Genomic DNA, 25039 nt, shown 5'->3' on the forward strand with positions numbered 1-25039 from the left:
CTGGAGATTAAGCTCAGGGGCATTCTACTTCTGAGCAACACCCCTAGCACTATTTTATGTTTAGTCTGAAATGGGGTCTTACTAGGTTGATGAGAGTCTCACTACTTGCTAAGGCTGTCTTCAAACCTGCGATCCTCCTGTCTCAGCTTCCCAAGTATTGGGATTACAGGCATGCACCCCATGCTGGGCCTAGGAAAATATATTTGAACCAAAAATGGTATGGCAATAGAGCTAGTAAATTGTAAAGAAAAACACAGAACTTAGGAACAATTAAAAAAGCAACATTTGGAGATTTGGATTCTATAAGAAGCAAGTTCATACAGGGCTCCTGATTTCCATGTGTATGCTTAACAGATATGTGAGGAATAAAAGGTTTCCCCATATAAAGCTGCCTGATTCCCATTAGTCAATAAAACTCATCAATTTTTCCAGAAAACTGAAAAACCATTCATGATTATTTGGTACTCAGTTGCTCTGAAAATATTATTAATCCCTGCCCTGATTCTTAAAGGGTTCTCTACAGGATAGTTGAAAACACACTTCAATAAATATAAATTCTCTAGAATTTTATGTATTCTAGGTTGTATTTAGTTGGTAGCTTTCGTTGAAAATACTTTTTAAAATAGTTATAGTAAACTAAAATTGTATTTTCTCTAAAGTTGTTTTAAAAAAACTTATTTTTCCTTTATCTCTGTGCCTTTACCTGAAGGGTCACATGAGAAAGACCTTCTAGAAATAAGTGTAAAAGAAAGCAAAATGTTTTTCCCTAAGGAAATATTTGGTTCTGCCCACTGGTAATAGTATTATTTATTTTCTTTTTCTTTGGTACCTAAAAGCTTAGGGTCATATTTATGATTCAATAATAGAAAACTTATAAGATCTTAATTTCTCTATCCCTAATCCTACTTTTCATCTGTTCTAATATTGGTTTTGGCCTTAATCTTTATTATTATTTGCACTATGCTAATTGATTGTTTTTCCTATAGGATGCCAAAAGTTTGGTATATTTATACTATACCAAATAATGTATAATATAAATGCAGTAGTTACTAATGGGACATGAAGACTACTTTGAAGAATTTAGACCTTAACTGAGAGATCATGGGACTTCATTAAAGATTTTTGAGTAGGGAGATGACATATTTAGAACCATGCACTAAGGAATTTAATCTAATTAATCTAATGATGGTATTTACAGTGGTAAAGAGAAGAGTAGTAAAAGGCTATTAGACTAATCTGTGTGGAAATAGTGAGAACCTGAACCAGAAGAAACTTAAAAACAGAGATATGAAAGATGGGAAATACTGGTAAAACTGACAGATGTTGCTAACCCATTGGATTTTAAAAGCAAAGAAAGGGAAGAGTAAAAGTTGTATACAAGGTTTGGATCTTTGACAAAAATATAACAGAAAACAAGTATGGAAAAAAGTTTGCCAAAATGAGATGATTAATATTGGAAACAGTAAGTTTTATATGACAGGTAATCTAACTGGAGATGTCAAGCTAACACTTGTAGTCGCAGGACTAAATTGGTTATGGAAATTTACGTTTGTTTAGATTACAATTAATTATAATAGTTGATAGCTAAAACCAAAAACATACATAAGACTGTTTAAGGAAAGTAGAGAGAGTAAGTGAGGCTTTTATACTTTAATGTTATAAACATAAAGAGGAAAAGAACCCATGAAGGGTGGGTGCAGAGAGAAGTAAAAGAGCAATATAATTCTATAATTTTTTAGATGTAAATGGACTTTAAAATAACATAGGATGAATTATTTATTTTATGAATGAGCACAAGGAAACCTAGAGAAGTCACATGACTTTTTAATGGTAATCATAGACAGCTGAGCCTCATTCTTTGTCTAAAGCTCTCTAGACAATCACATTGCTCACATTGTTTATAGTAGCAATAGAAATTATGGGCATAAATAGAGTATGAAAAACAAAAGAACAGTCTTGGTAGTTATATTTTCATTTGATCTCTTCCAAATACTTCTATTTTAAAAGATTATTATTCATATATCTGGAGTACATACTCTTAATTCAAAAATGAAGAAGGGAGTTTGAATAAAAGTATATCATTCAATCCATTTGTCTAAAACAGATTGGCCAACTATAGACATTGAAACAAATGTAGCATGTCACCTATTTTTGTAGATAAAATTTTATTGCCATCTATGCCTCTTTATATATATAGTCTGTGACTATTTCACACTATAGTGGCAAAAATATAATGAGTGACATAGAACTTATTACCTACAAAGCCTCTAACATTGACTAACTCTACAGGAAAAGTACATAAAAAGATTGCCAAATAATTTCAAAGAATACTCATCAAATACTGTTTGTATGATTATAAAAATGCAAAAGCAATGGTATTTTACTAAATACCATTATTTAGTCTAAATTATTTGGTCTAAATTAATGCATTTTAAATGTAATTTGCAATTATATTAGTCAGGATTTACCCAGAGAAACAGAACTAGTAAGATAGGAAGAAAAATATATACATTTATATACATAAGCAAATACTTAACAATTATGGGGACAAACTAAGTAACCCCAAAATACATAGGAAAGGCCATCAAGGAGAGATTATCATGAGCAGGCTGGAGCTCACAACCATGGAATAATGAATTTTCTTTTCTCCTTCAAAAAGCCTCAGCTTTGCTTTTAAGGCTATTTGATAGCTTGAATCAGACCCACATAGATTATTCAAGATGATATTCTTTATTCTTTTTTTTTTTTTGGTGGTACTGGGGTTCCTGGAAGCCCTTCTGCCTTCGGGCTACACTCCCAGACCTATTTTATTTTTGGAAAGAGGGTCTCTTAAGCCAAGCGCGGGGATTACAAGCGTGCGCCACCAGGCCCAGAAATGATATTCTTACTGAAATTGAATAACTCAAAACTTTATATCTACAAAATATTTCCAGAGACCCTTAGGCAATCCCCTCCCCACCCAGAAGGGCCCTGTGGTCTGGGCCCCTGGCCCCGACCCTGGGCGGGTGGGCAGGCGCTGGCGGGGCACCCTTCAGCAACCCCCTCTCCACCCAGAAGGACCCTGTGGTCCAGGCTCCTGACCCCGGTCCTGGGTGGGTGGGCAGGTGCTGGAGGGGCACCCTTAGGCAATCCCCTCCCCACCTGGAAGGGCCCTGTGGTCTGGGCCCCTGGCCCCAACCCTGGGCGGGTGGGCAGGTGCTGGCGGGGCACCCTTCGGTGACCCCCTGTCCTCCTGTCCGGGCCTCTGGCCCCGACCCTGGGCGGGTGAGCAGGCGTTGGTGGGGCACCCCTAGGCAAACCCCTTTCCACCCGGAAGGACCCTGTAAAAAAGGAAAAGAAAAAGAAAAAAGGAAAATATCGGAGAGGGGTCAAGGAGGTGACGGATGCCAGGATACTGGAGATGCAGACAAAACTTATCCAAGTGAACTGGAATTATTGGAAAAATTCCCCACTAAGGAGGACTGCTTCTTCTCTACATTGTTAAGAATCTTGGACATCACCTGTAAGGAGAGAGACTTTAGCAGAGACCAAAGAGAAAGGCGGTGCTGAAAGTGGTCTCCACGTTGGCAGTGGAGACTTGTATTCAGGAGAAGCAGAAATCGGAGCCTACCAACCTTATTTTTTTTTTTTTGGGGAGAAATTACACCAAAGGTTGAATGCTACCATCGCGCATGCTTAGGAAGACTGGACAGCATTCAGAGTGGAAAAAGAGCTTGGGAAAGATTTGAAATGGTGGAGGCAGTGGCAATGGCAGTGGCCAGTACTCAGGGGAGGCAGAGATCTGATGCATTACAGCTGGAACCTTTGAAGTAATGACCCCAGAGGCAGAATGCTACCACCACACACCCTCGAGAACGTGGGACAAATGGTTGGGCGAAGAGGGTGCTTGGATTAGAGCCTGCCGAGGGATGAGGCCGGCGACGGACACAGCAAAGCTGGGATTGGAGCCTGTATTGAGGCAAGGCCGGTGCTGGAGCCTCCAAGGCTGGGATCGGAGCCTGCCAAGGGGTTAGGCCGGTGCTGGGGCCAGTGAAGCCAGGATTGGATTATGCCGTGAGGCAAGGCCGGTGTTGGGGCCTTCGAGGCTGGGATCGGAGCCTGCCGAGGGGTTAGGCCGGTGCCGGGACCAACAGGGCCAGGATCAGAGCCTGCCATAAGGCAAGGCCGGGATTGGAGCTTGCCGAGGGGGTAGGCTGGTGCCGGGGCCAACGGCCGGCATCGGAGCCTTCCATGAGGCAAAGCCACTATTGAGGCCTCCGAGGCCGGGATCGGAGCCTGCCGAGGGGTTAGGCCGGTGCTGGGGCCAGCGAGGCCGGGATTGGAGCCTGCCACAAGGCAAGGCCAGAGCTGGGGCCTCCAAGGCCTGTATTAGAGCCTGCTGAGGGGTTAGGCCAGTGCCGGGGCCACTGGCCAGCATTGGAGCCTTCCGTGAGGTAAGGCTGCTATTGAGGCCTCTGAGGCCGGGATCGGAGCCTGCCGAGGGGTTAGGCCGGTGCTGGGGCCAGCGAGGCCGGGATCAGAGCCTGCTGTGAGGCAAGGCCAGTGCTGGGGCCTCCGAGGCCTGGATCAGAGCCTGCCAAGGGGTTAGGACGGTGCCGGGGCCAATGGCTGGCATCGGAGCCTTCCGTGAGGCAAGGCTGCTATTGAGGCCTCTGAGGCCGGGACTGGAGTCTGCCGAGGGGTTAGGCTGGTGCTGGGGCCAGCGAAGCTGGGATTGGAGCTTGCCATGAGGCAAGGCCGGTGCTGAGGCCTCCGAGGCCAGGATCGGAGCCTGCCGAGGGGTTAGGCTGGTGCTGGGGCCAGTGAGGCTGGGATCGGAGCCTGCTGTGAGGCAAGGCCGGTGCTGGGGCCTCTGAGGCCGGGACCAGAGCCTGCTGAGGGGTTAGGCCGGTGCCGGGGCCAGCAGCCAGCATCAGAGCCTTCCGTGAGGCAAGGCCGCTACTGAGGCCTCCGAGGCCAGGATAGGAGCCTGCCGAGGGGTTAGGCCGGTGCCGGGGTCACTGGCCAGCATCGGAGTCTTCCTTGAGGCAAGGCCGCTATTGAGGCCTCTGAGGTCGGGATCGGAGCCTGCCGAGGGGTTAGGCCAGTGTTGGGGCCAGCGAGACCAGAATCGGGGCCTCCCATGAGGCAAGGCCGCTGCTTGAGCCAGCGAGGTCTGGATCAGTCCACCGGGTAGCCAGGCCACAACTGGGGCCGTCAAGAGTGGTATCGGTATTTGCAACGCAGCATGCACAAAGAAATATCGCATAAAATTAAAACCAAATGCTTCCCCTAATCAGCAATAACTAGGAGGAAAGGGGCAACAGGAAGTGGTTGAGCTATAGAAAGGACCCTATAGTGAAGCAATTAAGGTGACCAATCAGAGGGTATGGAATAAGGGAGGATGAAGCCTCTTTAAAAAGTAGGAGGTAGCCGGGCGTGGTGGCGCACGCTTGTAATCCCCGCGCTTGGGAGGCGGAGACAGGAGGATCGCGCAGGTTCGAAGCCAGCCGCGCTGGTGTAAGAGACCCTGTTTCAAAAATATAAAATAGGTCTGGGAGTGTAGCCCGGAGGTAGAAGGGCTTCCAGGAACCCCAGTACCACCAAAAAAAAAAAAAAAAAAGAGCAGGAGGTACATAAACATATGTATATGTATCAAAGTTAATCACCAAACAAGCATGGGATTGAGGGAGGGGGAGGGAATGGGATGGGGACTGGATGAGGGCTAATTGGATGATGTGTGCTTGTATATCCTCTCAAGTCTTGTATTCCAATGTGATGTATGATTACAATGCACCAATAAAATAAATTTAAAATATATATATATATATATTTCCAGAAAAATTCCTACATTAGTTTGATAGAATAAGTGGGGATTGCAGCTTCACATATTTTGCAGCTTTGTTGTTTTGTGCAAATATATTTAGGATTGTTATATTTCCCTGACAGATTGATCTTTTAATCAGGTAATATTCTCTGTCTCTGGCAATTTTCTTTGCTTTGAAGTCTATTTATTTGAGGTTAATCTAGCCACTCCTCTTTTTATTACTATTATCCTGGTATGCCTTGTGCCAATTTTTTACTTTTAAGCTGTATGTATACTTATATTTGAAGTAAGTTTCTTGCTGACAGCATATAGTTGGATCTTTCTTTTTAATCTACTACCATTTTCTGTCTTTAATTGGTGAATGTAAGCCATTAGCATTTAATATGGTTATTAAAATGTTTAAGGTTACGTCTATTTTTAATTTTATTTTCTTATTACTCTCCTATGAGCTACTTGAAAATATTCAATTCTGGTTTTGTTTATAGTGTATTTTAGTGTATATGTTGACATATATATTTTAGTGATTGCCCTACACATATACATAACTTATTATATTTTATTGGTGTTGATATTTTTGCCAATTTTAATGGAAAACAGAAAACTTACTTCCCTTTAAATCTATTTTCCTCCTCTACTACTAATTTTTTAAATGTTTTTTTTTGTATACATTTGAGAACCACATCACATAGTATATATTTTTACTTTGACCAATCAAAGACAATTTAGGAAATTTAGGAAAGAATGTCTGTTATGCTTTCTTCTTTCTTGGTATTCAAAAATTTGTTTTGTTATTTCAAAAACCTTCTTTAGTCATCTTTTAGGGTAGGTCTGCTGGTGACACTTTGCTTAGTTTTATTTCATCTGAGAATGTCTTAATTTACCTTTTCATTGCTGAATAATATATTCTTTAGATATAGGATTCTGTTTTGATCATTCTTTTATTTTTTTAATTTTTTATTGCATTGTAGTCACACATCTTAATGGATGGTAGAGGCCTACAGGCACACATCACTCATTTAGCCCTTCCCCAATTCCCACCCCATTCCTCCCCCCTTCTTGTGTTTGGCTTAGTGATTGATTTTGATGTTTGTGAATGTATATCATGTACATTATGGAATTTTCCTCTTACCCCCTCCCACCACCCTGCTAGGCCTCCTTATTTGCTCATCTATGGTTTCTCCTCCTTCATCTAGAGTTGCTTTTATCACCCTTTTTCTCCCTAGCTTCCACATACTAAGAAGAGCATCTGATTTTTTTACTTTTTGTGACTGACTAATCTCACTTAGCATAATGATCTCCAGTTCCATTCATTTCCCTGTGACATAATTTTGTTCTTTATGGCTGAGTAAAATTCTATTGTGTACATATCCCATAGCTTTGTAATCCATTCATCTGTTGATGGACATCTTGGCTGGTTCCATAGTTTGGCAATTTTGAATTGTGTGGCTATGAGCATAAGTACACATTCATTAGTTTGGTAGTTTGGTTTCCATTCTTTTGGGTAAATACTCAGAAGTGGTATTGCTACATCATAGGGTAGGTTCATTCCCATTCTTCTGAGGATCCTCCATACTGTTTTTTTTTTTTTTTCCAAAGTGGTTGCACTATTTTCAATCCCACCAAAAATGTATGAGTCCCCACTTCTCCACATCCTCACCAGTATTTGTTGTTGTTTGTGATTTTAATGATTTCCATTCTAGTTGGAGTTAGATGAAATTTCAGGGTAGTTTTGATTTGTATTTCTCTGTTAATGATGTTGAGCATTTTTTCATACATTCATTGGCCATTTGAATTTCTTCTTTTGTGAAGTGTTTATTTAGTTCTCTTGCCCATTTTTTGTTTGGGTTGTTTTCTTAGTGCTGAATTTCTTGAGTATTCTGTATATTATAGACATTAGTTCTCTATCAGAGGAATAGTTGGCAAAAATTTTCTCCCATTCTTTAGGCTCTCTGTTGAGGTTCTTGGTAGTTTCTTTTGCTATACATAAGTTCTTCTGTTTAATGCAATACCATGTATTGATCTGCCTTTTAATTTGTTGTTCCTTTGGGGTCTTGTTGAAAAAGTTTTTACCTGTGCCTATGTGTTGCAGTGTTGAATATATGCCCTCTTCAAGGAGCCTCAAGGTCTCTTGTCTGATTTTCAAGTGTTTGATCCATCTTGAATTGACTCTTGCACAGGGTGAGAAAGTGGGGTTTACTTCCATTTTTCTGCATATGGTTAACCAGTTTTGCCAACACCATTTGTTTTCCAGTGTATAGACATTTTTTTCTCTGTCAAAAATCAACTGGCTATAAGTGTGCAGATTTGTTTTTGAGTCTTCTTTTCTCCATTTTTATTACTATGGCTTTGTAGTATAGTTTGAAATCAGTTATTATGATTCCTCCTGCATGGTTATCTGTACATCACTTTTGGAAGAATGGCCATTTTGGTGATATTTATTCTGCTTATCCAAGAACATGAAAGATCTTTCCATCTTCTAATGTCTTCTTTAATTTCTTTTTTCAGTGTTTTATAATTTTCTTTGTAGAGGTCTTTTTTTTGGGGGGGGGGTGCAGGTGTGGGGATGGAACCCAGGGGCATTCAACCTCCAAGCTACACCTCCTGCCCTATTTTTTATTCTTTATTTTGAAACTGGGTCTCACTGAGTTGCAGAGGGCCTCACTTAGTAGCTGAGGCTCTCTGCGAACCACAATCCTCCAGTCTCAGCTTCCCAAATGCTGGAATTACAAGTGTGCGCCACCATGCCCAGCTTGTAGAGGTCTTTTACTTCCTTGGTTAGTTTTATGCATAAGTATTTTATTTTTGTGAGTGTGGTATATCCTGAGTTAAAGTGTTTTCTGGATTTCTTTTTCAATAGATTTATGGATGGCATACAGGAAAGATTCTGAGTTTTAAGATTGATTTTATATCCAGACACTTTGCTGAATTTGTTGATCAGTTCTATAAGCTTTTTGGTTGAGTTTTTTGGGTCTTCTAAGTATAGTATCTTGTCATCTGCAAATAGTGATAGCTTTAGTTCTTCTTTTCCTGTTTGTTTTCTTTTGATTTCCTTTTCTTGCCTTATTGCTGTGTAGTCTTAAGTAATATATGGAAAAGTAGTGATGATAATGGACATCCTTGTCTTGTTCCTGTTGTTAGGGGGAATTCTCGCAGTTTTTCCCCATTTAATATGATGTTGGCTCTGGGCCTACTGTATATTGCCTTTATGATGTTGAGGTATGTTCCTTCTATTCTGGTTCTCTGCAGTGCTTCTAGCATAGATGAGTGTTGGACTTTGTCAAATGCTTTTTCAGTATCTATTGAAATGATCATGTGATTTTTGTCATTCAAAACCACATCAAGAAAATCATGCAACATGACTAAGTAGGGTTCATCCCACCACTTGAAAAATGTGCCACATCCACTAGTTCCATAGTTGCTGATGAGAAATCAGCTGTCATTCAAATTGATTTTTCAGCCGGGCGTGGTGGCGCACGCTTGTAATCCCCGCGCTTGGGAGGCGGAGACAGGAAGATCGCGCAGGTTCGAAGCCAGCCGCGCTGGCGTAAGAGACCCTGTTTCAAAAATATAAAATAGGTCTGGGAACATAGCCCGGAGGTAGAAGGGCTTCCAGGAACCCCAGTACCACAAAAAAAAAAAAAAAAAAAAAAAATTGATTTTTCATTCTAGGTATGACTTAAGTTCTTCCTCACCACTTTCATGATTTTTTTTTCTGTCATTGGTTTTCAAATTTTGATTATGATTATGCATCTTTGCATGGATTGGGAGGATTTTCCTGCTTGGGCTTTGCTCAGCTCCTTGCACATGTAGGTTTATGCCTTTTGCCAAATTTAGAGGATTGTCAGATATTATTTCTTCAAATACTTTCTCAGATCCACTCTGCTTTTCTTCTCCTTCTATGAATCCAATAATGTTAATTTTAAGTCTTTTATTCTAGCTGGGTGGTGGCACATGCTTGTAAACCTAGTACTCGAGAGGCTGAGACAAAAGGATTGCACATTCACAATCAGCCTCAACTTCTTATTGAGGCCCTCTGCAACTTAGTGAGACCATGTTTCAAAAAAAAAGAATAAAACATAGGACTGTGGGTGTAGCTTGGAGGTAGCATGCCCCTGGTTCAATCCCCAGTACCAAAAAATAAAAAATAAAAACTTTTATTCTGGTCCCACAAATCCAGGATGTGGTCTATCTTGGTGAGGTTTGTTTTTTGTTATTATTGCTACTGTTGTCGGTTTTTCTCTTTTGTTCATATTAGATCATTTCTATTTGTCTTGGAATTTAGTGACTCCTCTTTTGTCACCATTCTTCTACTGAGCCCATCCCTTACTCATCTACAGTATTTTTTAGTTCTAAACTTTGTTTTCATTCTTCGTATCTTCTATATCTTTGCTACCACTTTTTGTTTGTTGATAGTTACTATTTTTCATTTAAGTATTTTCATAATTGCTTTTTGAAATATTTTTGTAAGGGACCCTTTGAAATCTTGTCAGATAATTACAAGTATCTATTTTGTCTTGCAGTTGGTGTCAGTTGATTGTCTTTTTTACTAAAGATTTTCTCAGTCCTTGCCATGATGAAATATTTTTCTACTTTATTTTGGACATTTGGGGTATTTGTTATAGGTCATAGATCTTATTTAAATCTCCTATTTTAGCAAGTCCCCCCTGACACTGCACTAATGAGAAGATGGTGTACCACTTGGTTGTCAAGTGAGAGATAGAAATCCAAGTCCCCCCACATGGCTGCAATAACTGCTAAACTGGAGTAGGAGTTCATGCTTCCCACCAGGCCTTCATTGATTCACACTAGCTAGAAGAGGAAGAGAGTCCTTGTTATTGTTCCTCATAGGCCTCCACTCACTCATCCTGGTTGGGAGAAGCAGGTATGCCTTTTAATGCTCTGCAGGTGCCTCATTATTTCTGGATAGAAGTGGAAAATCTGGGCTCCAGACTAGTTTTCTTGTTTTTGTTTTTGTTCTGGGGAATGCATTAGGAGGCAATGAAAGTACAGGCTGACACTCAGCAGGTAAATGATGGGGGAGGGTTTTGTTACAGGTGGGCATCTAAGCAGCCTATTCTGCCTTGACTGGTAGGGATGGAGGTAGGACCACATTTATTTTAATGGGTTTTAGCTGGAGTACACCTGTTGTCCAAAACATTTCTGTCTTGCTATACTTCACCTTTTCTGGTTTTTTACTAGAGAGAACAGGAGTTTTAGCAGATTTTCTTTTGCTTTGTCTTGTTGACATTTCTGGATTTCTGGTTTCTCTAGCATCCAGTCTGACATACATGAAGCAAAAATAAAATCTAGGGTATTATCCTCAGATCTCAAGGTCCATAGCTTTTTGTCTCTGCACCTTTCAGTACTCTTGTTTTATATATAATGTGCAGAGGATTTAACTGTACTCAGTGGAAGAAATAGGAAAAAAATTGTCCACTTTTTCTTTGAACAAGAGAATTAATGTGATTTAGTCACTTATAAGAGAGTATATTGCTTTCTAAATGTTCTCCCACAGGAACCACCAGAGACTGAGAGTGCAAAAGATTTGTTTGGTGGAAGACTTACCTCTGACATGATTACAGAACGACAGGGACATTCAAACTTTGCCCAAATGCAAGAATTAAATTGGACTTCATCATCCATCAGGTATGATAATTTTATTATATGTTTTTTGACATTATAATTAAATACATAATTATTATTAACAGTTTTGAAGTTCATATATTTATACATCTTATCTAAATATAACCAGTGATTCATTTACTGTACTTCAAATCACATACTAGCCGGACATGGTGGCACAAACTTGTAATCCCTGCACTTAGGAGGCAGAAACAGGAGGATCACACAGGTTCGAAGCCAGCCACACTGGCTTAAGAGACCCTGTTTCCAAATAAAAATATAAAAATAGGTCTGGGAGTGTAGCCCGGAGGTAGAAGAGTTTCCAGGAACCCCAGCACCACCAAAAAAAAAAAAAAAAAAAAATCACATACTAAAATTACCACCCTTTGAAATGTATTAATGACTTTTACTACATAGACTATGATTTCAAGTATCATAAATTTCTTTCTTGAATTATGAGCTTCTTTTTGTTTTATAACCAACCATTCTATGTTTGCTCCTCACATCATTTTAGCAAAAATTTCAATATTGGTTTAACAAAATCATAAAGATTCCAATAAATAAAAAGTTCCATTATACTTTTTAAATCTATTATACTTTATTTTTTAAATTTTTTATTAAACATAAATGGTATACATTTAAACTATACTTGATGCCCTCTCCCCCCTCCTGCCCATTTTCCCTTCCCTCCTCCCAGCAATAAAACAATGATTGTCCCAGGTAACCATGCCATCTTCATAATTTTACATATATTCGGATGTGGACCCTCATTAATCAAGTTCAGCCTTCCTCCTCCTCTATCTTTCCATTCAAGCTTTGCTGGTATTTCCCCTCCATTATCTGGAGTACCACTGGTATCCTCTGGATTCCCTAGTTTTGGGAATATTAGCGGAAACATATGAGCCTTCTCCTTCTGTGCTTGGCTGGTCTCGCTTTTAACATAATGCTCTCCAGGACTTTCCATCTTCTTGCAAAAGGTATGATTTTGTTCTTCTTTATGGCTGAGTAGAATTCCATTGTGTGTATTTCCCAGAGTTTTGCAGTCCATTCATCTGTTGATGGGGACCTGGATTGGTTCCATATTTTGGCTATTACAATTTGTGCTGCTATGAACATAGGTATGCATATGTTGCTATATTTCTCTGTTTTCAACCCCTTTGGAAAAATACCCAGGAGTGGTAGAGCTAGATCGTATGTTGGATCTATTCCTAGCTTTCTTAGGAATCTCCACACAGATCTCCATAGTGGCTGAACTAGTTTGCACTCCCACCAACAGTGTAAAAGAGTTCCTCTTTCCCCACATCCTTGCCAGCATTTGTTGTTATTTGATTTCTTTATGCTTGCCACGCTGACTGGGGTTAGATGGAATCTCAGTGTAGTTTTGACTTGCATATTCCTGATGGCCAATAATGTAGAACATCTTTTCATGAATCTATTGGCCCTTTGTATCTCTTCTTTTGTGAAGTGTCTATTTAGTTCATTTGCCCATTTCTTGATTGGGTTGTTTGCTTTGCTAGTGTAGAGTATTTTGAGCTCTTTGTATATTCTGGATATTAGTCCCCTATCAGAGTGGTGGCTGGTAAAGATCTTTTTTTCCATTCTGTAGGCTTCCTCTTTAAGTTGTTGATGGTTTCCTTTGATGAGAAGAAACTTTTAAGTTTGATGTTATCCCACATGTTAATTCTTGCTTTAATTTCCTGAGCTTTGGAGGTTTTGTTGAGAAAGTTACTGCCTGTGCCAATATTTTATAGTGTCGAACCTATGCTTTCCTCTACCAACTTCACAGTCTCAGGTCTAATTTCTAAGTCTTTGATCCATCTTGAGTTGATTCCTGTGCATGGTGAAATATAGGAGTTTAGATTCATCTTTTTACAAATGGATAGCCAGTTCTCCCAGTACCATTTGTTGAAAAGGCTGTCTTTTCTCCAGCGTATGAGTTTGGCTCCTTTGTCAAAGATTAATTGACTAAAGATGTGTGGGTTTGTTTCTGTATCTTCTATTCTAATCCACTGGTCAGTATATCTGTTATTGTGCCAGTACCATGCTGTTTTTACTACTATTTCTCTATAGCATAGTTTGAAGTCTGGGATTGTGATGCCTCCTGCATGTTTCTTATTGCTGAGAATTGCTTTGGCTATTCTGGGTCTTTTCTTTCTCCATATAAAGTTCATGATTGATTTTTCTAGGTCTCTGAAGAATGTTGCTGGTATTTTAATGGGAATTGCATTGAATCTATAGATCAGTTTTGGTAGAATGGCCATTTTGATGATATTTATTCTGCCTATCCATGAGCATGGGAGATCTTTCCATCTTCCAAGGTCTTCTTCAATTTCTTTCTTTAATGTTTTATAGTTTTTGTTGTAGAGGTCTTTTACATCTTGGGTTAGGTTTATTCCTAGATATTTTATTGGTTTTGAGGTTATAGTGAATGGAATTGTTTTCTTTGTTTCTTTCATTGTGGATTCATTGTTGGTGTAAAGAAAAGCCATTGATTTCTTTAGGTTGATTTTGTATCCTGCGACTTAGCTGAATTTGTCAGTCAGCTCCAGAAGTCTGTTTGTTGAGTTCTTTGGGTCTTCCAGATAAAGGATCATGTCATCTGCGAATAAGGATAATTTTAATTCCTCTCTTCCTATGTGAATTCCTTTTATTTCCTTCTCTTGTCTTATTGCTGCAGCAAGAGTCTCAAGGACTATATTGAAAAGGAGTGGTGATAGTGGGCATCCTTGTCTTGTTCCTGACTTTAGAGGAAATTCTTGCAGTTTTTCCCCATTCAATATAATGTTGGCTTTGGGTTTACAGTATATTGCCTTAATGATGTTGAAGTATGTTCCTTCTATCCCAATTTTCTGCAGTGTTTTTAACATAAATGGGTGTTGGATTTTGTCGAATGCTTTTCCAGCATCTATTGCTATGATGATGTGGTTTTTGTTCTTGGTTCTATTTATGTGGTGGATAACATGTATTAATTTGCGTATGTTGAACCAGCCTTGTTTTTCTGGGATGAACCCAACTTGGTCATGATGTATTATTCTCTTGATGTAGTTTTGAATGTGTATAGCTAGTATTTTTTTTAGAATTTTTGCATCTATGTTCATTAAGGATATTGGTCTGCAATTTTCCTTTCTTGAAGTATCTTTATTTGGTTTGGGGATTAATGTGATACTGGCCTCATAGAAGGAATTTGGGAGAGTTCCATCTCTTTCAGTTTCCTGGAACAAGTTATGAAGTATTGGTATTAGTTGTTCACTGAAGGTTTCGTAGAATTCAGCTATAAACCCATCTGGGCCTGGGCTTTTCTTTGGTGGAAGAATTTTTATTGCTGTTTCTATTTCTTTGGCTGCTATTGGTTGGTGTAGGCTTGCTATATCCTCTTGGCTAAGTATAGGTAGGTTAACTGTGCTTAGAAATCTATCAATTTCTTCCATGTTTTCAAGTCTATTGGAGTATAAATTTTTAAAGTATTTTCTGATAATCTTTTGAATTTCTTCACTATCTGTGGTGATATCTCCTTTTTCATTTCTAATTTTGATCATTTGAGTTGATTCTCTTTTTCTTTTGGTTAGGTTGGCCAGGGGTTTATCAATTTTATTGATCTTCTCAAAGAACCAACTTTTTGTTTTATTGATTCTTTAAATTGTTTTTTCATTCTCTATTTCATTTATTTCTGCTCTAATTTTAATAATTTCTTGCCTTCTGCTGGATTTGGGAGTAGACTGTTACAGACTTTCTAGGTCCTTGAGTTGTGTCATTAGGTTCTTTACTTGGTGGTTCTCTGTCCTTCTTATGTGGGCACTCAATGCAATAAACTTTCCTCTTAATACTGTCGTCATAGTGTCCCATAGATTTTGGTAGGTTGTGTCTCTGTTTTCATTTGTTTCCATAAATTTTTTTTATTTCTTCCCTAATTTCTGCTCTTACCCATTCATCATTCAATAGTGTATCATTCAATCTCCATGTATTTGAATAATTTCTTTTGAGTTTCCTGTTGTTGATTTCTACTTTTATTCCATTATGGTCTGAAAAGATGCAAGGAATTATATTACATCTTTTGAATTTTCTGGCACTTTCTTTGTGTCCCAGTATGTGGTCTATTTTGGAGAAGGTTCCATGGGCTGCTGAGAAAAATGTGTATTCTGTAATTCCTGGCTGAAATATTCTGTAAATGTCTATTAGGTCCATTTGGTTTATGGTTTTCTTTAGTTCTAAAGAGTCTTTACTCATCTTTTGCCTTGAAGATCGATCTAGTGGTGTGAGAGGCATATTAAAATCTCCCAGAATTATTGTATTTGGGTTATTTGGGATCTGATGTCCAGAAGGGTTTGTTTTACAAATGTGGTTGCACCCACATTTGGGGCATACACATTTACTATCATTATATCTTCTTGGTGTATTGTTCCTTTTAGTAAAAGGAGGTGCCCTGATTTGTCTCTTCTGATGTGTTTTAGTTTAAAGTCTGTTTTGTTGGATATCAGGGTTGCTACCCCTGCTCTTTTTTGGTCTCCAGTAGCATGATATATCTTTTTCCATCCTTTCACTTTCAGTCTGTGAATGTCTTTGGCAGTAAGGTGAGTTTCTTGTAGACAACATATATTTGGATTATGTTTCCTGATCCACATTGCCAGTCTATGTCTTTTGATTGGTGAGTTAAGTCCTTTGACGTTAAGAGATATTATTGAAATATGATTTTTGTTTTCTGCCATTTTATGTTCTGTCTACTATTGGATGGAATGGTCTTTCTTCTTTACTTAAATGGTCCACTTATTGACTTCCTCTCTTATCTGGTTCTGGAGTCTGCTTTTTTCTTCTTTATGGTTTATTTCTTTAAGAATTTTCTCTAGTATAGGCTTTGAATTCATGAATTTTTTTAAGATTCTGTTTATCCTGAAACACTTTTGTTTCCCCATTGGTTTTGAATAGTAGTTTTGCTGGCTAAATAAGCTTCGGTTGGAAGTTATTTTCTTCCAGGGTCTGAATCATGTCGTACCAGTCTCTCCTAGCATTCCTGACCTGGGTTGTATAGTCTGGGGTGATTCTTATTGTTTTGCCTCTATATGTCACCCATCCTTTTGTTCTCACTGCTTTTAAGATTCCTTCCTTGGCCTCTATGTTGGTCATTTTGGTTATTATGTGGTGCGGCGTGGTCCTTCTTTGGTCCTGTTTCAATGGAGTTCTGTATGCCTCCTGGACATGAAGATCCAAGTCTCTTTCCATGTTTGGAAAATTTTCTGAGATTATTTCTTTGAAGAGATTACGGATGCCCTTGGTCTGTACCTCTATCCCTTCTTCAATGCCTATTATTCGTAAGTTAGGGTGCTTCATATTATCCCATATTTGCTGGATGTTTAGGTTTTGTTGCTGTAAAGATTTCTGTATATCACTGACCGTGTTTTCGGTTTTGGATGTACTGTCTTCTAACAGTGATATTCTGTTTTCCATTTCATCTAATCTTCCAGAATTTCTTTCTATTGCTGTCTTCATTTCACTTATTGACTCTTTCATTTCATTCCATACCTCTTTTTGATTCTTTCTTAGTGTTTCTACCTCATCTTTCATCTCCGCTAGACTTGTTTTAAATCCTTTCATCATATTGTAGATCAAGATTCAGAAATCCCCTTCTTGCATTTCTTGAAGGTCAGTATTCGTGACTTCTGTCATTTCTCCACTATTCCTGGTTCTCATATTTTCACCATTCTCAGGCCTGTTCTTCTGTTGTCTTCCTATTGAAGTGGTAAGGATTGGGTGATGGTGGAGTAGCTGGCAGCCCAATCAGAAGCTCTGATGGGCTGGTAGTTCTTCCGTATCTGGTTCTCTGGAGGCTGTAGGTCCCACGCAGAGGTGACTCCTGGGTCTCGGTGCTTCCTGGGTCTCCGAAGGAGCTTTGGGATTTTGTTGCCACCTTGGTGTAAGTCAGGTCCCGGGGCTGCGGTTTGGGCTGGAGCTCCGCTGGTGCTGGGCAGGGGTTGTGCTAGAGCCTGGTGCTGCAGCCTCTGAGAAGCTGCTGGCTGGTGCTGGGCCCTGGCTGGGCTGGCACTGGGTTTGGGCTGGGCTGGGGCCAGAGATGGTAGCAGCCCAGGGTGCTCTGGAAGGAGCGGAGCCCGAGCCTCCGGGCCCCAGGGCGGCTTACCGGCGGCTGTAGGTCCAGCGCAGAGGTGACTCCTGGATCTCGGTGCTTCCTGGGTCTCCAAAGGAGCTTTTGGATTTTGTTGCCACGTTGGTGTAAGTCAGGTCCCGGGGCTACGGTTTGGGCGTAGCGGCAGCCTGCCGGTGGCCCAGCTGTGGCTGCAGCTGATCCGAAATGCGAGCTTTTTTTGTTCTTCCCCTCCCGCAGTTTAAGGTTCCTGGTTTTCTTTCAGTGAGGTTCCTGGGTCAGTTTTGGTTTCTGAGCTATATTTATTTTGTTGGTTGAGACACTGCTTTCTCATTAGTTGAACTTTATTTATTTCAACTACTGAGAAGTGCTGTGTCCCTCAGTCGCCATTTTGAATCCTCCCTTTTTGAATCTATTACACTTTAAATTGCACCTTATCACTAGGCAGGGTGGAATATGTCTCAATCTCAGTACTTGGGAGGCTGAGATAAGAGGATTACAGATTTGCAGAAAGTCTCAGCAATTTAAACTGTTTTAAAATAAAAAAAGGGCTGAGAGTGTAGCTATGACAGAATGCTCTTGGTTTCAATCCCCAGTATCAAACAAAAAAATTACCCTTTATTAACTACAATAGCATTCTCAAACACTTATAGTAGGTTTAATGTAGTATTATTTTGCTGAGGCTCCAGATCCTCTCCAATAATTCTATAGCTCTTAATTGCCATTCAGAAAAGTGTAGAGATAAATGTGGAAATCAATGGTTTCATGAAATGATGAGAGAGAGAACCCAACAAGGGAGGAGACATGCCCAAATTACACAACTAATGACAGGGGTGCCAGACCGGCAACCAGACCAATGTGTATTTCACTTTGCCATAACATTCCAAGAAAGGAAACAGCTGGAAACCCACAAAAGATATAGCTGGCTATATGTGAAATGCCTCTTATTTCATTTCCTCCTTTTGTAGATTGTGGAAAATAAAAGTAGTAGACTGTGTTGCTCATATCTTATCACTCTACTTAAATGTACTTTTACTTCCACTAGCACCATTCCATATTTTCTTTTCCTTGCAGTGCTGGGGATAGAACCCAGGTCCCCATGCATGCAGAGCAAGCACTCTTTCACAAAGCTGCATCTCATCCCAGTATCATTCTTCAGATACTTCTCTCATGAATGTCATCACTGTCCTTTTGGTTGACAAAGCCAGTGGATTGCTTTTAGTTCTTATCTAACTTGACTCCTATGAAGCACATAAGAATGATGACTTCTCCTTCCTTGTACTTATCCCCCCCTAATTTCCCATTCCTTATTTTTCTATAAACTTCAGGGGATTTATGAATTCTTACTTTCTGACATCTCTAAAAATTATTCTCAGCCTCTTCCTATTTTCTTTCCATAATTCTCTCTCAACATTTTTTCTGTGCTTATTCTGTGCTTTCTTGGGGGGGGGGATATTCAGTATTAAACCCAGGGGCATTCTGCCTCTGAGCTACACCCCAAGCCTTTTTTAAATTTTGAAACAAGGCCTCATTGAGTTACTGAGGCTAACCTGTGACCCTCCTGTCTCAACCTCCCAAGTACTGAGATTTCATGCATGCACCACCATACCCAGCTATATTTTGCACTCTTCATCCAGAGATTTAATTTATGGTGAGGATTCTCAAATTTACCATTTTTAAACCAAACCCACGTTCTTTTCCTGAATATTCCATTGCTCTTTAGACAGTATCTGGAAGATGGAATTTACTTATTGTTGCCCAAGCCAAAAATAATAATATTAATATCTGAGAAAAATCTGAGTCATTTCTTCCTTAGCTTTGTTTCCTATTTTCAATTTCTCACCAAATTTGACAGAGGCCATGTCTAAAATATGTCTTATAATTTCTTTGTCATCCCATAGTCACTGTCATTGCCAATGAACTATTTTAGAAACTTTCTTGGTAATCTTTTTGTTGTTTTACATAAACCTTCCCTGAAAATCTCACAGTGCCTTCTAAAATGCAAGTCTTATCATATTACTTCTCTCAGCATTGTTCAGTGGCTTCTAATTGTCTACCAAATTAAATTTAACACTTTTGGATGGCATAGAATAATCTTTATTCTTAAAATAATCTCTACTTTAGGTGTATTCATTTCGAGTCACCCCTCCATGCCAGTCTGGTATGGAGCTGTATTTCTATTTTCTGTATTTCTATCTTTCTAATAAACTTCTTTAAATCTTAAAAAAAAATAATCCCTACTTTTACTCCCCATGACATTTTGTACTCAAGAAATTCTGAAAGATTCCAATTCCTAAATATCAGTCATGTTTTTGTCTTCATTTGTGCCCCTGCACTGTCTAGAACACCTCGTTTGTATAACAAATACCCATAAATCTTCCAAGTATCATTTCAAGATTTTTCTCCTCTCTGATATTATTCTTGACTACCGCAAATATTTTTCCCCTAAAATACCATTACATCTAAATCTACTATAGAATTTCCCTTTATATTTTGGTTTTCTGGCTTCCACTTCTTAAGAGCAGAAACAATTTATCTATGTCCTAGCCTTTCCAGACATGTTATCTACAAGCAGTAAATATTAACAGAAAATGTCGAATGGAAAGGTGATTTATTAATAAATATAAAAGCATCATAATTGTAATTACAGATTTAGGATTTTTTAAAGAAGTACTTAGAGAAAGGTGATTTAACTTTATGCTCTTCTCTGTTATGATTCAAAAGAAGGTATAATAGTTGCATAACCATGGACTAGGAATCAAGCATTCTGTTTAGGTACCAGAACATTCTGAAAAGGTAGCATGCCATAAAAGTTTTTAGAGACTCCACAAAACAGTCTGTTTGTAAAGACTTTGCCTACTTTCTCCTTTTTTTCCCCATCCCTATCCTATTCCATGATTTCAAAAATAACCATACTTCACATACACATCCTGTAAAGTTTATAACCTGAAAATCTTCTGGTTTACTCTATTTTCCAATTTCATGAACTTGTATATGAACATATAAAGAAATTGGACATGTGTGTTTATTTATGTATTAATTTATTTATTTTTCAGTACTGGGGATTGAACCCAGGGGCATTCAACTTCTAAGCTACACTCCCAGCCCTATTTTTTATTCTTATTTTGAAACAGGATCTCACTAACTTGTGGAGGGCCTCACCAAGTAGCTAAGGCTGGCTAAAAAGAACCTGTGACCCTCCTGTCTCAGCCTCCCAAGTACTGGGATTACAAGTGTGCACCACCATGTCCAACAGACATGTTTATAAGTTTTCTTTTACAATAGTGATTTGTTTATAAGGTAACAGGTATATGAGTTATTTATTTATTTATTTTATTTATTTTTAATGGTACTGGGAGTAGAACCCAGAGGCTTTCTACCTCTGGGCTATACTCCCAGACCTATTTTATATTTTATTTGGAAACAGGGTCTCACTAAGTTGCTGAGAGCCTCACTAAATAGCTGAGGCTGGCTTCGAACCTGTGCGATCTTCCTGTCTCAGCCTCTCAAGTGCGGGGATTACAAGCGTGCGCCACCACACCCAGCTCTATATGAGTTTTTTTAAGCAATCAAATTTATGCCTCTTGTGGGCAGGTGAGCTACTATGAATTGAACACATAGGTGTTCTAGGTCTGTTTTTTGGTTTTTGTTTGGAAGCAGGGTCGTGCTAGGTCGCTGAGCATCTCCCTACATGACTGAGGCTGTCTTCAAACCTGTAATCCTCCTCAACCTCCCACATACTAGTTTTACAGGTGTGTGCCAATATGCCCAGCTTTCAGTGCAATTTTCTTACATATGTGCCCAATAAAAATGTATATCTAGCTGATAATTGGACTCCTACCTACATAAGGCAATTATTTTTCATAGCATTTTTCAGATGACATTTTATAAATGCCTTTGGGAACTTGCCTCTTTCTATTTTATCTATCCTATTAAAATAATAAATACATTTGCTTTATCTAAATTCAGAACTGTAGATTTGATTCCAGTTGATCAATTTAGAAATGTGTGTAATGTGAATCTACAGAACAATAATCTTACCTCATTCAGTGGACTAATCTACCTACCTAATGTGAAGGTGAGTCACCACCTACAATTTTTTCACCCTTTCTCTTAAGGTTTTCAATGCAAGTTATAGTCCTTATTTTGGAGTAAAATGTATTTACATATTATTAAAGTAGATTAACCATTTTTAAAGTTAATTTTTTTACTAAGAAAGATAAAGTAGTACCTTCCAAAGTTATTTTCATTTCACTTCCATTTTATGTGTCTTATATACAACAACTCTTATTTGGCAGTAGGAGACAGGATGGAAGTCTGCAACTGTGAGATGGAGTTGAGAATGCTAAGGTTCTTAAAGTGGCTCCTTGTCTCCTTTCCTGTTGCCTCAACTCATCTATCCACTAAGCCCTTTAAATATAGGAAAATAGGTTTCTGCCTGAGTTATTTCACCCATATCAAGTTTGGAGAAATAAGGCATGTAGACTGAGAATACTGAATAACTTTCTCAGGTCATCTCTCCTTATTTTATTTATGGTGTAATTCCCCAGCATGTAAGTTAATTAAAATACACTCAAAACTGAATCTAAAAATTTAGGATATAAAATTCTAATATATTACTAAATACTAATATATTACTATATCATGTTAATTGTCTACTTTTATCCATAATATTTTAATATTCTACAGATATTCATTTAATAAGATATTTTCCCCAAAGGTCTTATGCCTCAACTATAATCATATTGAATCAATCATGCCTAGACTGAAGCCTCAAACTCACTTAACTAACAGACAGTTGCTGTACCAAAAAGTGCCTTCGAGTGGTTATGGACAACAAGGAGCTTCGAAACCAAACAGGTACTATTCTTTTTATATATTTATTTTATTTACAAACTGCAAGTAATTTTGGTTGAAAATTTAAAGATAAGTATTACATTCTAGTGCATATATTTAGCTTATTATAATAAATATTTTATCTAATAGTTGTGACAAAATTAAAAATAAGAAAGATTCTCAAACTATTCCTTTGGTCATTGTTTTTTCCCTACTTCCTTCAATTCATTCTATATTGTAAATTAAAAAATAACCCCCAAAGCTTCATATTTTTAAAGACCATAGGTTTCTTTTTTTAAATTAAGATACAATACCCATACCACATAATTCACCCTTTGTATAAGATAATTTCTAATATAGTCACAAATTGTGTAATCATTACCACTACCTAATTCCATAATGTTTTCATCATACCGCAAAGAAAACCCTTAATCAAATAGTACAGGCTTGGGTTTGTCTTAACATTTGTTATCTTTTTACTTCTAATTTGTCTAGTCACTTAGTGCCCTAGTGTTAATGGAAAAGACACAAAGATATTATATGAAGATGAACACAAATCTCCCACCTCCCTAAATATCTCTTTATATATTTACATATATGTAAATTTACATATATACATATAACTATATCTAAGTTAGAATACTTAATTTTCTAGTTTTCCCAATAAAGAATATTCCTTGTCTTTATGGAAGTACAATTTCTATGTAATGAAACTCACCAATTTAAATGTATACTTCAAAAAATTTGACTACTAATTTCAGTCATAGAATCACTACCGGCCGGGTGTGGTGGTTGCATGCTTATAATCCCTGTGCTTGGGAGGTGGAGACAGGAGGACTGCGCAGGTTCGAAGCCAGGCATGCTGGCTTAAGAGACCCTGTTTCCAAAAAAAAATAAAATAGGTCGGGAGTGTAGCCCAAAGGTAGAAGGGCTTTCAGGAACCCCAGTACCACACACACACACAAAAAAAATCACTACCACATCATGTATGAAATACTCCCACCCCAGTAAGATCCCTTGTATCTCTTTGCAATCCCCTCACACACCCTCCACATTTTACTTCTGACAATAGCCACTGATCTTCTTTCCTTTGCTGTAATTTTACTGTTTCCAAAACTTCTAAGATGGAAATTACATAGTAATTACTCTTGTATCTAACTTCTTTCACTTAGGATAATGTTTGGGAGATTCATCTACATTTTTAAAGTGTAGTAGCTTATTTTATTGCTGAGTATTAGTCTAGATATAGATTATACCACAAATTATTTATCCACTTATCATTGATGGATATTTTGGGTTATTTCCAGTTCGTGACTATTATGATTAAAACTGCCATGAATAAAATGAATATTTCATATAAACACATTATTTCTACTGGGGATTATTCATATTTGGGTTTCCTAACATCTTCATTAAAGTTCAGTTTCTATTCCATGTTCATTATAACTTAATGATTCTTACTAAATTGACAGAATTATAAAATCAATGGAATACAGTTTTACAGCATTTCCATTATACAGAAAAAATCCTTTGTGTTCATTTTCAGTCAGTTTCCAAATCTCTCAGCTGTTCGCTATATAATTGTGTTTTCTTTTTTTTTATTGGTGTATTGTAGTCATACATCTTAATGGGGTACAAGATGGTAGAGGCATACATGCACACATCACCCAATTAGCCCTACCCAATTTCTGCCCCATTCCCCCTTTCTCCCTCCTTCTCATGTTTGGCTTAGTGATTGATATGTTTGATAATGTATATCATGTACACTAGAGAATTTCCCTCTTCTCCCTTCCCAGCCCCTCAGGTCACCTTATTTGCACATCTATAGTATCTCCTTCTTCCCCTAGAGTTCCTCCTATGACCCATTTTCTCCCTAGCTTCTGCATATTAGGGAGAGCATCTGATTTCTTATTTTTTGTGGTTGACGAATCTCACTTAGCAGAATGTTCTCCAGTTCCATCCATTTCCCTGTAAATGGCATAATTGTGTTTTTCTTTATGACTGAGTAAAATTCCACTGTGTACATATCCCATAGTTTTGTTGTTGTTGTTGTGTTTGTTGGTTTTTTTTTTTTGTTGTTGTTTTGTTTTGTTTTTGGTGGTACTGGGGTTTCTGTAAACCCTTCTACCTCCGGGCTATACTCCCAGACCTATTTTATATATATTTTTGGAAACAGGGTCTCTTAAGCCAGGGAAGCTGGCTTCAAACCAGCGCAATCCTCCTGTCTCCACCTCCCAAGCTCAGGGATTACAAGTGTGCGCCACCACGCCCGGCCCCATAGTTTTTTTAATCCATTAATCTGTTGATAGACATCTTGGCTGGTTCCATAGTTTGGCAACTGTGAATTGTGTGGCTATGAACATAAGTACACATGCATTAGTTTGGTAGTTTGGTTTCCATTCTTTTGGATATATACCCAAATCTGGATCATATGGTCCCATTCTTCTGAGGATCCTCCATACTGTTTTTTTTTTTTTTTTCCCAAAGCGGTTGCACTAATTTGCAGCCCCACCAACAGTGTATTAGAGTTTCCATTTCTCACATCCTTGCCAGCATTTGCTGTTGTTTGTGTTTTTAATGATTGTTATTCTAGTTGGAGTTAGGTGAAATCTCATGATAGTTTTGATTTGCTTCTCTCTGACTCCTAATGATGTTGAGTATTTTTCATGCATTTATTGGCCATC

The 25039-nt window shown here is 38.5% G+C and overlaps 1 protein-coding gene across 1 annotated transcript in view; it reads left to right on the forward strand.

Annotated features, from left to right (window-relative positions):
- Positions 1–25039, forward strand: part of LRRC9 (leucine rich repeat containing 9) — a gene marked incomplete at both ends in the record, with an annotated part of 106522 nt that overhangs the window by 67594 nt on the left and 13889 nt on the right. The window contains 3 exons of the mRNA XM_080707300.1: positions 11322–11452; positions 21489–21597; positions 22240–22379. Coding sequence (XP_080563426.1) covers positions 11322–11452; positions 21489–21597; positions 22240–22379 — 380 coding nt within the window. The remainder of the gene's footprint in view (positions 1–11321; positions 11453–21488; positions 21598–22239; positions 22380–25039) is intronic.

The sequence above is a fragment of the Muscardinus avellanarius genome (genome assembly GCF_963383645.1).
Source record: "Muscardinus avellanarius genome assembly, chromosome: 12".
NCBI lineage: Eukaryota > Metazoa > Chordata > Mammalia > Rodentia > Gliridae > Muscardinus > Muscardinus avellanarius.